At 40.3% G+C, this 20,174-nt stretch overlaps 1 protein-coding gene across 2 annotated transcripts in view; it reads right to left on the bottom strand.

The window, feature by feature from the left end:
- LOC110978518 (cytosolic carboxypeptidase 6-like) overlaps nt 1-20,174 on the bottom strand; it is an 83,939-nt gene that overhangs the window by 30,183 nt on the left and 33,582 nt on the right. For both annotated transcript variants that reach the window (XM_022233575.2, XM_087143739.1), the window contains exons 5-6: nt 15,063-15,279; nt 2,186-2,225 (exon numbers count right to left, since the gene is read on the bottom strand). In XM_022233575.2, coding sequence (XP_022089267.2) covers nt 2,186-2,225; nt 15,063-15,279 — 257 coding nt within the window. The remainder of the gene's footprint in view (nt 1-2,185; nt 2,226-15,062; nt 15,280-20,174) is intronic.

Below are 20,174 nucleotides of genomic sequence, written 5' to 3' on the forward strand. Positions count from 1 at the left end.
GGGTTCACTGTGGTTGCCTATTTGGGCCAATTATGTTTCCAAAAAGAATAGAATTTGTGGAGATGGTGGACACTTGGAATTTTAAAAGGTTCAATTGGTAAAACTTTCTAAAGACCTTTTGACTGCATAAGAGTTTCAAAATAAGAAATAATAATAATCAACACGAATCAACAAACTCTGACAAACTACTCATTAATTTTCATTGCAAATATCACTAAGTATGCAATGAATTTCATCACATTTGAGGGTTTTTCCTATCAGCACACAGTAGCTCGAAAAGAGGCAATTTATGGCAGAGCTTAATTGGAGAGCACACTCAGTTTAGGAAGGGGACATTCTGTACGGTAGAACTTCAGTACTATGTCAACTGGAGACTCACATAGTTCAGTCTCTGTGTACACGGTGATAGTGCATAGGTAGTCCCCACACGCATTCTGTCTACACAACTTACTGTGCACATCTTATCCCATCTTGCTAGGACCAGGGATTTAAATCCGGCTGCGTGACAAGCCGACTGAGGAAATGAGACCATTAGTCATTCACAATTCCACATTTTTTACCTTTCAATCTCCTTCCCCACTCTCTCTTTCTCTCACCTTCCCCAAAGATTCATTTACTTGTACACAACTCTGTCGGCTCAGAGATGAGTGTCAGCCAATCAACATCACCTGTTCAACGGGCACTGCCAGTGCTGATTGGCGCATTCTCCTTGACTGTCAAGTCATCAGTAATGCTGGCTGACCACAACACCAGTAGATGGAGTGAGTGACAGACACGAGGAACAGTGCTTCAGACAGGAAGGGACTAGATACAAGTCTAGCAACTTGCCAAGCCATCCCCACACACCTTCATCTGCCCCACCCTAAAAGCCATGCCTTTTCTCCTTCTACATTGGCACACACGTAAATAAGCATATTGAGTCTGTCTATTCTCCTCCATCAGTTTAAAAGGAGGCAAACTCCTTGATTGAAAAAAAAACACCTTCAAACGACAAGCTTCTTCCACTTTCACTTTACTGATTCAAGCAAACATCTAAAAGTCCAAAGAAAATTTTTCACGGGGAGATAAAGTTACATGTGGAAGCTACGAACCTGCGAAGCATTTCAAAATTCTTGGACTCTTGCCAATAGCAAAAACAGAGCATCCGCCATTATTAAGCATATGACTTGCTACTAGCTCAGCCCATTTCACCTGTTCACCAGTCTCCCCCACACTTTCCAGCAAACCATGTACATGTAACTGCCCCCACCAGATTTCACAAAGATGCCAAGCACAGAAAATTGTTCATCAAGTTTATGGGTTGTGCTGATTATTCAGATATCAAATGGATTGTTGATAAATTGACTATTCATTTTAAAATTAAATATTTGGAGTTGAAAATCAATAGAAAAAAGAGCAAAATCTTCAATTAGTCTGTTCCAAAACTGCATTCTAAAGGCATATTTCAATTAAGGTGTTACAAGTAAACTTAAATGAGTATGACCATCAATGATGCTAAACATTATATCTCCTTCAAATTCATTTTTTGTCTGTTTTACCTTTTGTAAAAATGTTCATATGTAATTCTTCTTTGTCACAATTTGGTACATCTTATTGTTCAAGAATTCAATTAAATGGAAGGTCAAATATTCAATTAATTGAATGGACTCAGCCTTAAAAGTTTACTTGCCGATTTAAATAAAGATTTCTATGGTTCTGAAAAGCTAGTGGAAATATGCCTACATGTAGGCCAACTTGATTAATAGGATTCACACAGAATCGGAAAACAAAATTTCAAGGCTTTTCCAGGACATTCTGGGAGTAAAAACTAAATAACAATTTCAATGACATTTGATGCCATTATGCAGAGAAAAAGTTGTTGTTATTTTGAATTGGAAGATTGCCACAGTCAGTACTACAGATTGACGAGTTGGCCTGGAAATTTATTATGATTCTGTTATCACACCAAGAGTGGTCCACCAAAAATAAACTCATGGATGTTAACATCCATGAGTTTTTTCCCTCTGATAACAGGATTCCAGAAAACCTTTTTTTTCTCTCAATTTTCCATTATTTTTCCAGGACATTTTTTCTCAGGATATTTCAGGATTTTCCATTACTGTTGGAGCTCTGATGATGCCGTATCTGCAGAGGATATATCATTCTTGTCAAGTGAATTTAATAAATGATGGCCAGTTCTACATACCTGGTGCTGAGATGGTCAACAGGTCAAGTCTTCTTTGTTGCTGTAGTGGAGACAAAATATGATCAATCAAATCAATCAACTGAAAAACATCTAATTACCACCGCAGAGGAGATTGGTGTACCAGTAAATCTAATCATTAGCTCAGTCAGATGAAAAATGAATCAATTTAATCATTGTCATATCTTCACTTCATTGAAATTAACAACATCAATGAATGATCAATAATCATTTGATCAATTGATCAATCAAGTGAGCCAGAGACTCAGAGTGAGCAATTGAGCAATCAATCAAGCGAGCCAGTGATCAAGCATGCAAGTACAAGTAGGAAAAGAACATGTAAGTAAATAATAATTGGTTCACTCTATACATTTGGAGTCCAAAATGTGACATTTTACTGTCCCTGTTACACCAGAAATGTGTGATTCAACAAGAGATGTACAGTATCACTGAAATTCATTTCAAACTATTTGTATTTTTTGGCAGGTAATTGGCATTACTTACTCAATCATGGGAAATAAAGAATGTTCTCTAAACTTTGAAATCATATGCATGCCTGGTGTACCTGGGACAGAAAAAAATTGCACCCCAAAATTAATAAAATGACCCAATTGCAAATCAATCAATAAACCACGGTCTCAATTAAGGAGTCAATCAGGAAACCAATAAATTGTGAACAAATGAATGAAATATCTCATGACATAAAAATGACAAGTCGGTTTCACAAATCACTTTCAATGAACTGACTATAAAACGCTCCCTATTCATAGTATACATATATGTAGCATCAGTGGAAAATGTATACAATGAGTCTAATTACATTCAACAAGCAAACATTAACATTCTGTTCCCTTCTTCACAGGAACTTTGAACGGCCAAAAACGTCACTGCCGGATAAACTCAGTCTGGGTATCGGTTTACATCAGACGGTCGTGACAACGTAATTATTGTTGAGATTTGATATGTTCATGAATGATGGGCCAGGCTGGGGCAATGTACAGCCTGTTAGCAATATCATGTTAGCTGAAAGGAGAGACAAGTTATACTAACAGGGACACAATGCATGGGCATCTGGGACAGGGCTTATCTGCAAAAAAAAAAAAAAACGAAAGTGACCGTTCTAATCTTACAAAATTTCAAGTAAATCTCAGAGCTATTTGTACATGTTTTTCCTCGATACCAACAAAGCCCCCTTCTGAGAAAACTATAAGTTGTTTGAGAATATCAGGGAAGGTCTGAGGACAGAAGAAAGATAAAGCCTCACAGATTTTTGCCTTCAGTGAGACAGATCTTTTCACAGGGTTCCTTGAAATGGCAGATGAATTGTTTCTGTAAATGGTGAATTATCAACTTTCTTATCTTGTCTGCAGCCAAAAAGACGAAACATTTGAGACAACAAATACCTTTTGTAGGGGAAAAAACTCCATTTTTCAAATTTAGAAGAAAAGGAGTGTCCCAAAGAACCTGCACATGTGGCCACCTTCTGAAATGGACCTGTCTAAAGAAGCCTTTTTGACCTCAGGGTAACATTAGCAGATTTGTCAACAGCGATTATCCAAAACATCAACCCTCCACATTCCGGAAACAAATGCAAAGACACGATCCCAAGCACGAGCCAAAAAAAAAAAAAACGAAAAAAGAAAAAAGTGTGCTCAAACAAATAAAACGGTTATGATTGCGATTAATTTTCTCCCAATTTTTTTCTCCATTCCACAAAAGAGGCTTTTATGATACGGGCACGCTGAATCAATTAGGAATTGAAATGATTGTGTGTTTGGGGTCAGTTTAGACTTGCAGTGTTTGCTTAACGCACACTGTGAATGTGAGCGAGTGTGCGTGCGTTTGAATATCCTAACATTGGTGCGTGCATGTGGAGAGGCTCATTTCTTGGCAAGAATATTAATCTTTGGAGCAAAATTTGAAGCAAAAATCAGTGCAAAATGACATTTAGAATCGGGGTGACTCTAGTGTTTTAAAGATGTACTTAAGCTTGTGATCACAGCTTGAATTTTTAAAGTGCACAAGAAAAAAGATGGTCCAACTATTGCATTATATTAACAAGGTTACGTACACATACATTGATCAATTTCTGTCATCGGAGGTACTAATGCTTTGTCTTTAATATCTCATTCTTTCAGTTTCCACGATGAATGTGGTAGAGCAAATTCCGAAAAGAACTTGAATTTCAATTAATTGATGTACTTCGCTGCATGTTGTTAACATAAAAAAAACCTGTACATCACTTTTGGTTGAAAAATTACTTCCACTAGAAACACTAAAATTTGACTTTTGGGGGGGCTACAATGCCAAAACACACTTCACCTTCCATTCTGTATAAACACATTTGAAGGACAATTCATTAAACACTGCCAACTTCAATGCATGTATTTAAAGAACAAACAGTTAATTTCCCCATGCAACTTTGTTCTGTTTCTTGTTTACAGTGATTAATAGTTTCCACATTGCCAGAGATTTCCAAATAAGCTCAGTGGCTTTTAAAAAAATTGGGGAATAAACAAGTGAAATATACTGTGGATTGATAAAAATGAGCACTGAACAAGTCAGGTTAAAAAATAGGCCTTTCAGGAACTGATAGAAGAGACACTATGTTACAAATTCACACTTCCTACAGCAACTCCTCTCCCCCAGCTGAGCCAACGCACTCTCGCCAATGCAACCTTTCCAAGGCCAGTTTTTTTAAAACACTGCATCACACCAATAGCTACCTTCAGTTAGCTTCTTTTGTTAAGACATACAAGAATGACACCACCACCAGCGCCGATGGGTGAGAGCTATTGTGGGCAGTGGGAGGGAGAGGTCCATTTGTGGCCATGAATGAGCATGGCCTACCAGCCATGACAGACACCCGATCTCCCCTCCCGCATTTTCCAGTAAGTGCGTACATCAGCCTTGGTATTGATTGAGGCACCGGTGATGCAGTGGAGGTGTCAATGTACTTTGAAGGGCCGCGATCAAATATTCATGCGTTATGTTTCCCCCACCCAATTTTTTTTTTAATCTCCACACTCGCATTCGTGACAGGAGCACACAAGCAGAAAAACAGGTTTTTCCATTCACAGCCACAGGTAAAATTCATTATTCTCATGATGGCGGATCAGTCTGCTGAAATTAATTAAAGCTGGCATTCCTCAATGTCTGTCATTACCATGCACTTTTTTTCTCTCTTCTGTGTCTAAAAAGATAAACATAAAACATGAATCATAATTGCACTGGGTCTGAATTATTCATGCCCGATAACTTCACTTCGTCCACTCCGCTCAAAGCGCGTAATTTCTTGTCATCGGCTGCACTCCAGCTTTCTCAAATGGTGCGAAAGACAAAAGCTCATGGTGCGCCTACACAGGGAATAAAGGGAAGGGCTCACTGAGTCTGAGAGTAATTTGATGATCAGTGACAACAAGCATTGACACGTCTGGATATTGCAGGTGTTGTGTGAAATGGCAGCATAAAATTCAACTGACAATGGAGCAATGCTAAGGCCAGCTACACCCCCTTTGCCCCACTCTTATATTATTCCCCCCCCCCGAAATGACTAATGGGTTTTTTATTTATTTAAATTAAAAAAACAAACATCAATGTAGACTACATTTTCCAATCTGAAGACTACAGTTTCTCAAGAGTACACTGTTCCATCTGTACAGTATCTTTTCAAAGAAGTGAGTATGGTGCATGAGGATTATTCCCACATGTGGTCAGTCTTATATCATGAACAACATTGGTGAGATTCATTTTTCACAATTCTTTTCTCCAAATGGCTGTCAATTTTAATGAATGTTTATAATATTTATTATTTAATAAGGTCATAAACAGGTGCTTAGGTTGGGGGCTGCCTCAGGAGGCCCCCAAAATGCTACTTCAATTGTCCATGGGTAATATTAAAAAAGAAAGGCCAAAGATCACAATCTTTCCCCTTCATCTTTACACCAGATGTTTTATCAACAAGATTAATTTAAACTGAATGTGGCTGGGAAAATTGGGTACAAAACATCACTAATAACTGGATATATCAAACAACAAGTGCACTCAAACTAGCTGCAATTCAAAATCTTGATGGGTGGGGGCAGGTTTTAAATGTTATTCAGCTTTCCCGCCGATTTAAAACTCCTCTGCGTATACTAAAATTGTGTCTACAATAAAGAGGGAATAAGAAAGTCTTTTGAAGTATTCCACATGTTGTTAATTTATTTTTTTCCCGATCATTTTGTTTTTTCCACTTTTTGTGTTTTGCTTTACTTTTCATAAGCTACTTTTTCATTGGTGGAAGAAAGTGGCGGAGGGAATAAAGCGCCCTCCCATAAATCAGACCATGCATGCCCCTCCCATCACAACCCCTCAGCCATCAGCCATTCCCAAATTCAATCTGATTGCCGAAGTAGGCTTTAGATGGTAAAATCAAATGTCAGAAGCTTTTTAACCCAGGCGCCTTCATGTTTAAGCTGTCATGCAACAGTCAGACATACATGTTTATCGAATTACAGTAATGGCGTTTGTGAAACAAAATTACTACATTCAGAGTTGATATCAATTGGGGGAGGGAAGTCCTAGGTTTATCTTAACAAAATAAGAGTGATGTAGGAAAATGACATAACCAAGTAGAGAGTTCCTCTGGGGAACGCCTCATCCGCTGATGTGTAGATCGCCATTCAAATCCACTCTTTTTTAACAGAAATTTTACAACAAAATAATAAAAAAAAAATCTGTTTACCATTCCATGTACCGGCCGTGCCAGCTCAAGGTCATCAGACTATTTTGTCGCGTGACAAAGTAAAAGGTGTTAGGCAGGGAGGGAAAGATAGCACATCCCCCCAGGCGAACTGCAAAGCCTTGCATCCGTAACAGAACAATGCACATACACTTTTATTTGCGAGCTGCCAACCTCCCTCAAACAAAAAAAAAGGGGCTGATTGTTTAACATCCTCTACGTTATTGCACCAAAGTGCAGGGACGCTGCAGTTTTCATTATCAGAACAGATTAAAGAAGATGCATGGAAACAGTAATAATAGGCACATACATGTACGAGTCTGGGGGTTTCTTCAAGAGACATCACAGAAATCGACTGTTGCTACCGAATGAAGAAATGTGACTTTATCAATACGAGTGTGTCAACACAGGGGTGTATTTTTAACCCTGTTGCTTGGCTGTGCCAAGAGCGGGAGCTCTTCCAATTGTCGCCAGTGTTCTCCATGGCTAGACTTTTTCCATTCAGGCGTGCCAAGTCCCACGGACGTGGCATTTACACTGATTGACATGATTGTCATTCCAGTTCCAGAAGACAGACAGAAGAAATTAGCCGTTCCTGAAAAGCTGGCGCCTTTGTTTTTGATGGATTTGTTAGTTATTTCTCAGCATCCATCTTCACAGTGTGTAGTTCCTCACACTGTTTCAAATAAAATAAATGCCTAACTTTATGAATTATACAAAAAATGTCAGGATGGCCCAAAGACTGTCAGCCGTGCTGTCCTAAAACTGTAAGCCATACTATCCTAACACTGTCAGCCACACTGTCCTAACACTGTCAGTCACACTGTCCTAACACTATCTCAGCCATACTGTCCTAACACTGACATCCATACTGTCCTAAAACTATCAGCCACACTGTCCTAACACTGTCAGTCATACTGTCCTAACACTGTCAGCCATACTGTCCTAACACTGTCAGCCATACTGTCCTAACACTGTCAGCCATACTGTCTTAACACTGTCAGTCATGTTGTCCTAACACTGTCAGCCATACTTTCGTAGCACTGTCAGCCACACTGTCCTAACACCAGTGCTGTAGTCGAGTACTTTCCGAGTACCAACGTTCTGTCCGCAAAATACCAAACTGGGTAAGAGGGAATAAAGCCAGAGTGCACAGGCATTTGATGGTAAATGTGCAAAGGTAAGATTACAAAATAAATGTCAGACTTCAGACACTCCCAGTTGTGTAAAATTTAAGTTTTAAGGAGAAAAGTACTCGGAAAGTACTCGGCCAAGTACTTTCCGAGTACTTTTGTCCTAAAAAGTTAATTTTAATCAAACAGTGATGGTCTGAAGTCATTAGGTTGCTTTTAATATGCATGTACCATCAAATGCCAATGTACTCCAGCTTTGTTCCCTCCTTACTAGTTAAATGTTTGGTAGAGAACTTGAATCTCAAAAAGTACTCCACTACATCACTGCCTAACACTGTCAGCCATACTGTCCTAACACTGTCAGCCATACTGTCCTAACACTGTCAGCCATACTGTCCTAACACTGTCAGCCATACTGTATTAACACTGTCAGCCATACTGTCCTAACACTGTCAGCCATACTGTCCTAACACTGTCAGCCATACTGTATTAACATTGTCAGCCATACTGTCCTAACACTGTCAGCCATACTGTATTAACATTGTCAGCCATACTGTCCTAACACTGTCAGCCACACTAACAATGTCCGCCATACTGTCTTAACACTGTCAGCCATACTGTAACAGTGTACATACAACACATTTAAGTGCACTTAAATAAAACTTTCAAGGTTGTCTCTACTGGTGCATTGGAAATATTCAGGATAACCAGAAAAATGTCCTTCATTTTCACCCTGCCTGCAGGGACCAATGTCATAGAGCTACTTAAGCACAAAATTTGCCACAAATTGTCGTGCTAAGTTTTAGCTGGTTACCTGATTTATAAAGTAAGGATTTCTTGCGCTTAAGCAAATTTTGTGCTGAAGCAGCTCTATGAAATTGGCCCTTGATGTGTATTGAATTTGGATTAAAAAAATCCCCCAAATTGAAGATTTCTCTTATCAAGCTCACGGTATCATTTTCACACCTCACTCACCAGAAGTAAATTTAACTATAGTATAAACTTTTACAATTCTTTCTTCACATTGTTTCGACAACATCACTACCCTGTGACCTCTGTCCACACTCAGGCTGCCACCCACATGACCTCTCTGAGCAACAAAAGTATGATTTTTGTTTGATGTAAATGTATGCACCCCTCACAAGTTCTTGGCCCCCCAAAATGAGTAGAAAACACAGTTGTCCAAGACGTATAACTTAAAAACAGTATCAGAAAATTGATTTGGAGATTTTCAGTGCTACAAAGGTAAGAAAAGCAAAGAGTTACATGTATTTGTACAAATCCTCTGTGGCTGAGTTAGAGCCTGTGACCTCTGTCAACAAATCCCTCCCATTGTTTCCTAGTTCATGTACTATGTGCTGAAAAGAAACCTCCGATAAATCTAACTGCATTCACAGTTAGCATTCTGACAGCTGAATATACAAAGTGAAAGGGGGGGGTGAAACCCGCAGTATTAAAATGTTCTGCACTCTGTGACAAAGGTACCATAAGGCAGGCCATTTGCCATGAATGACCTGGACTAAAAGTATATATGTCCGTTTCCGGACATATATATTTATTACACAACTGAAAATCCTGTCTCCAGCCAAGTGACTAAAATTAAGAACCTGTTTTGAGCAAAAGAAAAATATTGGCATTCAATTCACACACTTTTCCAAAAGTCAGCAGACACAAAATAGAAACCAGAACAGACTGCCTCATCCCCCATAACAATGATGAACAGCCACAGAATGGCTACAAATGTAGATGAAAATGGTAACTTGGGAAATGTTTCATTTTGTTTTGCTGTTCATTGGCTATAGGTTATTTTGTTGTTGAATTTGTACCATTCCCAGAGTCTACAGTACAATAAAACTGTATGGAAATGAATTACATACGTGCACATGTAGTGGTAATGGAAGCATGGCATTGCCTCTCAAAAAAAAAAAAACACGAAAGCAAATCCTTCAGCAATTTATACAAATGCAGAGCTCTTTCTCCTCACAATACTACTGTATGACACTTGCTATATCAACAACGAGCCACTAAAAATGGTCCACCGAAAACAAAGAGACTAACATAAAGAAAAAGCCTTGTTTTCATAAGCCTGTGACAGGAGCAGTATATTACTACACTCGTTTTTAGACTTGTCAGATGTCCTTGCTGGCGAATCTTGTACCAAATCTTGATGATGGGGGGGGTTGCTTGCAGGTGGCAGCGAAGGGATAATGCGTACTCGGGTTTTTCTGCTTGATTGAATGCAAGTCTGCAGTCCCCCATCTGCAGCCCTGCCGTAATAGCAAACAGAAAAACAGGATCTCTAAACCCCCCCCCTTCCCGACTGTAACCTTGGCCGTGGCATGCTGCGGGCACGCATGCATGAGCCGGCTATCTTCTGACGGGGCAATATATTGGCGGAGCTTCCCAGAGCGCTAAACCTGACAGCTCACACTCCCTCGCTCTGATGAGCAGACCTCCAGTGGCTGAGCGTCAGTTCTACTGGATGGCACACACCACTAGCACCTTGCTGTGACATTGTAGTTTTAATGTGTGTTATGACAAATGCAGAGCGGTGGAATAAATACAGATCTGGACTCTGACACAATGAATGAATCCCTCCCATAACAAATTGTCAGTTTACACATATACACATCGTTAAATTGAGCAGAAGAGAAGTTTACATATGCCATACATAAACTGCTAGCTCACTTTTCTCCACATTTGCCACATGCATAAATAATGCAATTTTAGGTAAGTACGTAAAGATTACCTGTCAGAGAGGTAAACTGCCAAATCTTGCTATGTTCTTATGCATGTAGCTGTTTCTTTTGAATCCTCAGCAATCTTAAACAACGAGACCCTCAAGCTATGCCAGGTTTTGAAAAACATCAATCAGCAGTAATTATTCTAGAAGAGTCAATCTCTCTCAGACAAATCTCAACACAAAATTCTCCTGAATACCAAAACTAAACCGTATCATCACTCCAAATCTGTCTCAAAAGAATTTTGGCCTTCAAACTGAAGTTACCTGAATGAGATCATTCCTTCAGTGTGGCATAAAAACTGCCAATTTAATTACTCAAGGCTCCAAATCCAATATTTTTGTCTAGTCTTTGCTCACTGGTACAAAGGGTTTCCTCAACAACATACAGTACATACATGTACATAAAAAACACCCCCCAAAAAAACCTGTTTACCTCTCTCTCTCTCCTAAAACCCCAAGTGACTGCGATCAATTCCCCACTCATTACTCTGCGCCACTTCATTTCCCTCTTTCCTTCCTCCTTCCAAATTTCCCTGTCTCCACTTTCCCAATTTGCCTCCACCACCAAAAAAAACAAAAACAAAACAAAACAAAATAAAGACGGGAGACAAATTTAAACAGGCATCCCTCGACTTCTTTCCTGGCTCCAAGAATCCTGGCTGGGACAGCACACCTATCACCGGCCGTTTCCTTGTTCCAGTGTTAACCACTGGCCTCCCTTCCCGCCTTCTTTTGTCTCTTGTTATCTGTCAACAGGTGAAATCTAATTTTTATTTTTTTTTTTTTTTTGGTTCCGTTGGTGACACCACCCGCCCATTTAACCAAGGGGGGGAGGCAGAAGTTGGTAAAACGCTTTTCATTCCCTTCCTGCTTTCCCCTTTTATTCTGTCTCAGCCTTGTCGGCATTTTTGTGTATGTCTGTGAGGTTCGGTGTGTTTACAGTGGATGCTGAATCATCACCACTGGAGCTCTTCTCATCTAATCGGCACTGACAGTCAAAGCCAAGGTCACCTGTATTTACATGTACCTGGGTTCGTGGGGAAAGATGAAAGTGGGGAGAGGGGGAGACAGACACTCTGCCTCGCCGTCGGGGTTTATTTGGCCAATGTTTTCGCTACTTGTTTGCTAGCTAGGAGTCTGTCTCCTCTGTTGTCGTCTGCCTGTAAATATGATCTCTGAGGAATGGGAAACCACCTTCACTTGCCAATCTCCCAAGATGAGTGCACAAACAATGTCATGTTAGGTTGCACCTTCTACGGGTATTTCCTATCAGATCATCCTGAATCCATTCTTGCATATATAGATCTCGCTTTTCATTCACTTCCATCTCAACAATGTAACTGATTACCACCTACAATACCCATTCATTCATCTAAGTTCATTAATCCTATAGTTCGAGAGCTTCCACAGACTAAACTTTTTGGAGAAAGGAAAAAATCTTAAGAACATTTTGGACAAATTTAAACACATTAAATTTTCAAAAGAACTCAAAGTAAAAACGGGGACAAACAATCATGTCCTTAATTTGTCTGAAATAAACAACTTTCTATAAAAAACGAAACATTCCATAGACCTACTTCCCTCAAATATCATACACCAACTAAAAACGAAAGGCATGACACAGGAAGCAGGAACAATTTGGTGCCAGACAACTTTATTATTTTGAGACTGTACCGGGTAAGTTGTTCTTTCATCATTTCCTAATCTTACATTACTAGTCTTTCAGCTTCAGTGAAATTCTACGCTAGGGTAAACACCCTCAGCATCTTCAATCAGTCCCGAGTTAATTCAATGTTATGGGACATTTGTGTCAGATTTCTATCCTGAGATCTCTGATGCTCTTTTCCTCCTCAAATGAATCAACCAAATGAAAACAGCCCCTGAGAACGAGCATTTCTGGTTCAATGAAAAAACAATTATTTAACCCACACAATTTCTGACGTGCAGACTGTACAGTCAGGGGGGGGAAAGGGCATTTTTCATTTGAGGATTTATTAACAATTTCTGGCTGCTTCCCAACAGTTTTCAGTTGGCAAGTCTAAGAGAATACAAACTGATCAAAGGTAAAGTTTCCTTAAAACAGGAAACTTAAAAAAAACTGATTCAAAATTCTACTTTTACATCGTAAAATGTCAATCCCAACATACTGTACAAGTATGTGTGATTAAACAATTCAAGATAAAAATCCCCACAAAAATGTGTTTGTATTACACAATGTAAGCGCAATTTCCTTAAAACCAACACGCCATGGCTCAGTGAAGAAGTCACTGCAATGAAAACAGCAAATGTCTGGCAAACCTGTCCAATATTTGTGAAACAAATTTGGCACTCGGATTGAAAGACAAGCCAATTGCACATCTCAAGCTCAGCGTAAAGAGAAACAGTGGACCCAACGCCGACGATTGGTATTCACCATCTTGAGAACCTCTTCAGACAAGCGAGAAAGAAGGAGTTGGGGGGAAAAAAAACGAAAATGGTTGATCGCCTGGTGTGTGTGGGGGGGGGTTAGTAAGACTGGCAGATGACAGTAATCCTATAATGCAGCCTTGAAGGCCAGCTAAAGAAGGGACGGGACTAGCTCTGCCCCTCAACAACTTGTCAATACTGACTTTGAGGTGCCAGTCAGGTTTGTGATAACATTTACGGTATACTGGGACTCTTCGGCTTGTCCAGTTTTGCGGAGATCCTGCAGTCGTGCCTGCGAGAGACACACAGAGAGAGAGAGAGGGGAGGAAGCATGGAGTGGCCGGGAATGTGGAGGCGGGGGGGAATTGGCAGTTTCTGGCGTTGTGGGGGAGTAGGAAGAAATGCAGGAATGCCCTAGAGGGGTGTACATGTACGGTAGATGAGGTTTATGCGACACTTGATTGTAATATAGCAACAATGATATTGAAGCAACGCCTGGTGTATGTCATCAAGTCCTTTTACGATTTTTGAATTTATTCAAAATTGTTTGTGATATGATTTTGAAACCTCTTCAGTCACAAAAGTTGTATCCACATTGTACATGTAAATGAAAGAAATAGTCTTGCACCTCCAGTTTTTGGTCTTTATGAGTTGCTGCTGCAAAAGTGCATATTTTATATTACATATTTCAAAACTGTCATTATATTTCTCATGCAACCAGTTAGAAACTGTGAGCACTCTGGTTGTGGGTACTGCACAATATTTACTCTGTAAAACAAGAAAAGAAATAAGAAATGAGACCAAATTTTAGGTTTTAACAGATCAGATTGCACTTTTTCAATTTACAAACTACAATCATCAAGAATATTGAGTGGCTCACAAAACGGTCAAATAAAGCAACAAAAGCTTTGGTCATTTACATGCACTTCCACCAAATTCTAGTCAACAGCAGTAAACCTGCAAAATCACTGGGGATGGGTTGAAGCCTTTCTGAGTTTCTTCGGAGTTACAACTGCAAAAGAAGCGGCACTGCATGCATCAAAATAGATCTGTTGAAATGTTTCTGGAGTGACTACTGAATTTGTACAGGAAAACCTGTTTCAAAACACTCCTACATAGTGCAAAATACATGTACAGGTATTTCATCTTCGGCTACTGTTCTGCTGTACACATCAAGCTCACAGGAAATATCTAAAGCCAATGTACATATAGGTGGCAGCAAACAGCTCCGTTATGAACACAGTAATAATGTCTGCAAATAGAACCATACACAAAGGTACTCTGAAACAATTTAGCAAGAAGAAAAAAAGGTCCTTACAATGCCGTAAAATTGCCTAAAGCCGGTTCCAAGCTGAAATTCACACAGAAAAGCACATGAGTGCATGATCAAGTGTTTCCACGCATGCTGTGAAGAACAAGGAAGGAAGCTGAACACAATTTCACGCTGCTGCTAAGCCCATGATTTCATACTAACAGAGGCTAGGCATATTTAATGAAGACCACAGCAAACATACAAGCAGAAGGCATGCTTACCTCTGCAGAAAAAATTGCTATAGTGACCTAAGGGGAAATCTCTGTGCAAGCGTATGCAGAACCACGCCAAGCAATGCCATGAAGCAGTGCTTACGATTAGCAAAATATTCTACTTCAATTAGCACGTCCTTTCTGCTACACTGTTAAGCAGCACTGTGAAATTGGGCCCTGGCCTGTATAATGCATTCTTCAGACAGCCATATTTTACAACTTGGAGTCGAGAGCTCAAACTTGTCATGCGTTCTCATGTTGCCCGGAGTATTTTTGGAAATGCAAAGTGGAATTCTAGTTTTATAGTCACAAGACAGGTTTTCTAGTTTTCTGGTAACAACAAAGACCTACCACGCTAAGACACAGCAGCTCCCGGTCCAAGTAGTTCAGCTTCCTTTTCTCGATGGCTGCCAGATACGTCTGATGGCGTGTGTAGGAGTACGGATAGCAGTAGGCAAACTGGTACGTGTCACCTTCTTTGTCAAAAGCAAAGGGGAACGACATAACGTAGTTCTTCCGGTGGTCAGGGCAGCGGTAGTAGTAAACATTTTTGGAAGGGATTCTTTGCCTGGAAAAGAAAAACATCAATTAAAGTTTCTCCAAATGAGTTTCAAAAAGGATCATTGACAGTTTAGCATTTGCTTTTACCAGGGTTTACTCTATCATCTACGACACATAGCGGTACATGTACGTTTGAAATTATCCTTTCTGTCAGACTATGTTTGTGATATCAGTTGTTATGTTAATTTGGTACTACATTACATGTATCAGTCTGTGCTGGCGGCTAGCCCAAGTATATAAAAGAAGACGCCCAAATTATTAAAGCTTGTTAAGTTTAGCTCCACCTATCAGACTAAGTTTCTGCGCTCCTTTCATTGCGTTCAATTGGTTGGGCTCATTCCTTTCATATGGGTTCGCACATCAGATACAATAATGTTGCAAACCTGGCACCACATACAATATGATATTCTACTGTTTCCGCCCTGAGTTGAAGTGAACCCTCACCGGCGGAAGAAAGAAAGGCTGGTGAGAAGTTTTCCAACTGGGTCCCTGTATGCATTCGGTGCACACATAAAGACCAAACATTCCAGCATAAATTCACTGCACGTACTCAGTGTGCCCTGCGCCAAATGCACATAACTTGTGTGCCTGCACGGTGAGTTTGTACCAAAGGACCACCATTTCCATCGACACACACGTCCTCTTTGTTCCCGCTCGAAGTGGACAGGATTTGTGACCAGCACTTTGAGTAAAAATAGGATAGTTCATGTACAGTCTCCTTTAAAGACAAACAGTATTTCTCACATAACAGTATAATGGAACTGGTAACTAGTGCACTCTGACATCTTACTCCAGTGAAGGTGACAAAAAAACAGACATCGAACTGGGAAGTCTGGGGGCCAAAAAATTGTTTTTTTAAATTCCAACATAAAAAGAAGTGTTTTGTTAATATCAGCTGATCCATGTAATATTCAATGTCAGACAGAAACAACCTGCAAATCAATTACTACCGTAAGTACCATCACACAGAGAACGCAGAAAAAGGCCTTCAGAATCAACATACTCAGCCACCGAGATCACATTTTGCTATCTTTGGAATTAGAATTTGATTACAAAAGAGGCTAAGAAACAATATTTAGACACTGGTAATTTATTTATCCCTATAATGAGTGCTGGGAAAGAATATCACTTCACAATACAACTAAAATGAGAGAGGAAAGGCTTGCATCTACATGTCGACTTTTCTCCTTTCTTTCTTGCTTCTCAGTCTCCCCCCGGCAAATCATCACCTAGGTTAGGACCAGCAAATTATCACATATGCTGACATCGCAGACGGAGAGAGGGGGCAACTGGGCCCCGCGGCACCAAAACATGAGCCACGTTTCCAAATTCTACGCAATCGCACCCGGGCTAACACAATTAGCATCTCAAATGTTTTGTGATGGATGTGGCAGATTGGGCCTGATGCAATAAGTGTGGGGAGAAATCCTTCGGGTAACACGTAGGTGAGCGTATTGGGGATGATAACGAAAAAAAGGAGGGGGGGGAGGGAGTAAGATGAGTTTCATTGTCTCTCTGTACTTTAAAGAGGACATCATGAGGCGAGGCCATTTTATTTCATTTGGGGATTTTGAGGTTCTAAGTGCATACAAGTATGTGGGAGTCTCTGGCTGCGCAGAATACAGCACCAGGGCAAGGGCATCAAGACTCTGACTGGCAGAGTTACCAATACCTTGAAGGTGAAGTTGCACAGTTCTTTACTTCTACATACCGGTACATGTACATGTATATTCAAAAGGCAGAGCAGGCGTTCACAAGACGCCGCGATATCCTAATGGCTAAAGTCTATTGAAATTGTTTCAATCTCCTCATCGGAGAGTTGTTGGTTCAGATTGAACTGACGGTGAGGGTTTCTGTCTCGACATCTTGGACGGATTTTTTCCTGTCCCTCCTTTGGACAACATGGTTGGAAAGATTCTTGGAGATGGATTATGCCATATAGAGGAGCAAGTTCAAGCATTGACTATTGTTGACTAATGGTTTTTCTTTTTCCTGATGACCTGTGCACAGAATATAAACGGAGTACCAGCCAAAATCGACAAGTGGTTGATAAATAGTCAGTGTTGCTTGAATGTATTTGAAATGTTGAGAACAAGATATTCTCCCAACCAGTTCTCTCAGAGTCAGAAAAACTCAGAAGTAGCTACAGGTACGGGCATATTGAATAAGTAGTGTACTAAGTGCAGAGAAGTTGGGACATATCAAAATAAGATAGGACAAATTCCAAGTTATGTACTCTAAACAGAACACAGAAGAACAGACGTGCCAGCACACAAGGTAAATAAGATGCATGACACAGCCTCAGCAAAATTCATCTGCAGCACAAATGCACACACATTTGTATTGTTCACACCGAGCAAAACCAAATGCACATTCTGCTGATTGTGAATTGAAATGTGCATTTAAGGTTTTGGCACATCGGCATTATTGACACATCATATTAGAATATAGACACAGACACCGGTAGGCAGATAGCCATACAAAAGTTGTATAAGATTTTGAGCTTTCATAACGTCTGTGCACAAAACGGAAGGCGTCGACGGTCGAGCAGACTTCACTCTGCACTGCAAGATACATGTAGCACTCTAGTAATGTAATACAACTCCATGACTCAACTCTATTAACTCAACTCTATGGTTTGTCCAAACAAGGAATATGGTAGCATAGCCAAAAATCCTCATAAGAGCAAAAATATCAAATCAAAAGAAAGAAACCACTGCACAACAGCTCACTTTGTTAGTAGCAGCGTCTAAAAACTAGCAGTGTGACTGGCATGTTGTCAGCCACGGTTGCTCTCAGCCCAACAGAATGTAAAATAACTTGTTCATTGTCTGTGAATCAATCAAATACTGTAAGTCCTGACATGATGGTCTCCCCACCTAAAAGGCTGTGTTGCAGTCAAGACCATCACAAGATCAGTCACAAGTGACAAAGATTAACAATGACAAAGGAATGTTTTTGTTACAGTTTAGCTTGTAACAAATAGCTTGTGACTTAAATTTTGACTACGTGTCCTGCGGGGTCTTGGGAAGGTCTTTTAAGAGGTCTCTACAAGAAGTACATGTACATGTATAAACCATGGAGAATTCAGGGGCTATAGGGTAATGTTTGGTACATTTGATTGTTTGATATCTGTTCAGTATAGTGGTGGCACTGTACTGTAACACTACTCCCTCAGGACTCCTTGTTTAAGACTTCCTTCTGAAGTATCACCAAGGAAATCCATACCACCTGATATTGACGGGGGCATCTCCTTGAACTGGCCCAAAGCCACCTTTCACACCTGCAGCCTTTGACAAGACCACCAGACCTGAAGGGTGCGCATACATGAATGCATACTGGGCACTATTTGGCTTGAACTTCTTATCAGGATGATGCACCTGAAACTCCTTGCAGTACACTCAGTGTAATATGGATCTAGGTCAGAGCTCAAACACCTGCAACATAAAACAAACACCTGTACTTTTTTGCTGCTTCTCTGAGCGAACTTGACGAGGCTGGACACGTAACACCTCCTTCCCACGTTCTATACACCATGACGCTCACGGTCCAACACTTGCCACTCCAAACACAACAAGGCAGCCTACTATATGGGTTTAACGCACCTTGTGAGATCTTGGAAACACTTCACATATTAAAGCAAAATTTTCAACACTTTGAAGTTTACTCCTGTCCGTTAAAAGTGAAGTTAAACTACATCTGGTCAAACAAAATTGCAAAACTGCCAGGGTTCAAACTCCCAGCCCCATTGCAGGCTTCAGGGGGGGGGAGGGAATACCGGTACCCACTGGGGGCACATCTCAAGAACAATAGATACTTTTGATACTTATGGTTTACCAAGGGGGACCAGCTGATCACAGAGAGGGAGCAACTGCCCCCCCCAACAGGCCTGTCAACACCACCTCAAAATTCAAATGTAGTTTTTGGACCAACAGTTTTACAAAGGCCTGATTTTCAGAATTTTGTTTTCTTTTTAAAGTTTGTGAGAATTTTTGAGAAGTTAATTAGGAAATCAGAACACCTATGATGCTGAAGTTGAAAGGTTCAAGACTGATAAGATTAAGTTCAATTGAGCCTCTATAGAGAACTGAAGTATGGCGTCATTTAGAATCAGTAGATACCATACAAATGAATGGAGTATGCGCGTATTGGTTCACGCGTGGGTTCTCCCGGTAATGCTTTTTACACACATAAGTGTACGTGTGACATATTCACTTTGGTACTCTATACTGATGTTGCGTCAGATGAAAATCTAAGCTGAATGCTACAGCAAAGCAACACTGACATTATAACACGTTAGCAGTGAATTTCACTTTACTTAAGTTGAAATGTGTTCAATTTTGCAAATTTGCAGCGTGAACTGACGTCACAAAATCATGTTGTTCACTTCTGCACCAAATATAAACTGGCTTTGAGGTTGAACTCAGCTGGGCCACGATTTAAGAAAATCGCCTCAGACAGAACCCAATCAAGCTGCTTTTTCAACAGCCTTTCCTGTCATTTTTTTTTTTTTTTTTGGTGCGCACCAGGGCAAAGATCCATCAGATCAGGAGAAATGAATGTATTTACTGCCTGATGTTTCTTTCATATCCTGCGACACTTGATCAAATTACTGACATGTTACACTTCATGGTGTGACGGCAAAGGACTCCAATCACCTCCACTTCGCACTGGCAATTAAAGCACGAGGGGGTGGGGGGTTTGAGCACAGCACCATCGCTGTCATTTGTCAGCTGTTGTCTGCTGCGAGATTTACAGTTCGAGCGGGAAGATTGCTTCCCAACTCCATCAGGGCAAACGCCCCGTGAAAACAGTCATAAAAAATACATGCATGTGGATGGGAGTTGAGATCCAACCCTGCCTGATGAATCCTTATTAAACACTGACAGCTAAACCTTGTTC

The sequence above is a fragment of the Acanthaster planci genome, linkage group LG12 (assembly GCF_054643075.1).
Source record: "Acanthaster planci isolate LZ-2023a linkage group LG12, COTS_SCS, whole genome shotgun sequence".
NCBI lineage: Eukaryota > Metazoa > Echinodermata > Asteroidea > Valvatida > Acanthasteridae > Acanthaster > Acanthaster planci.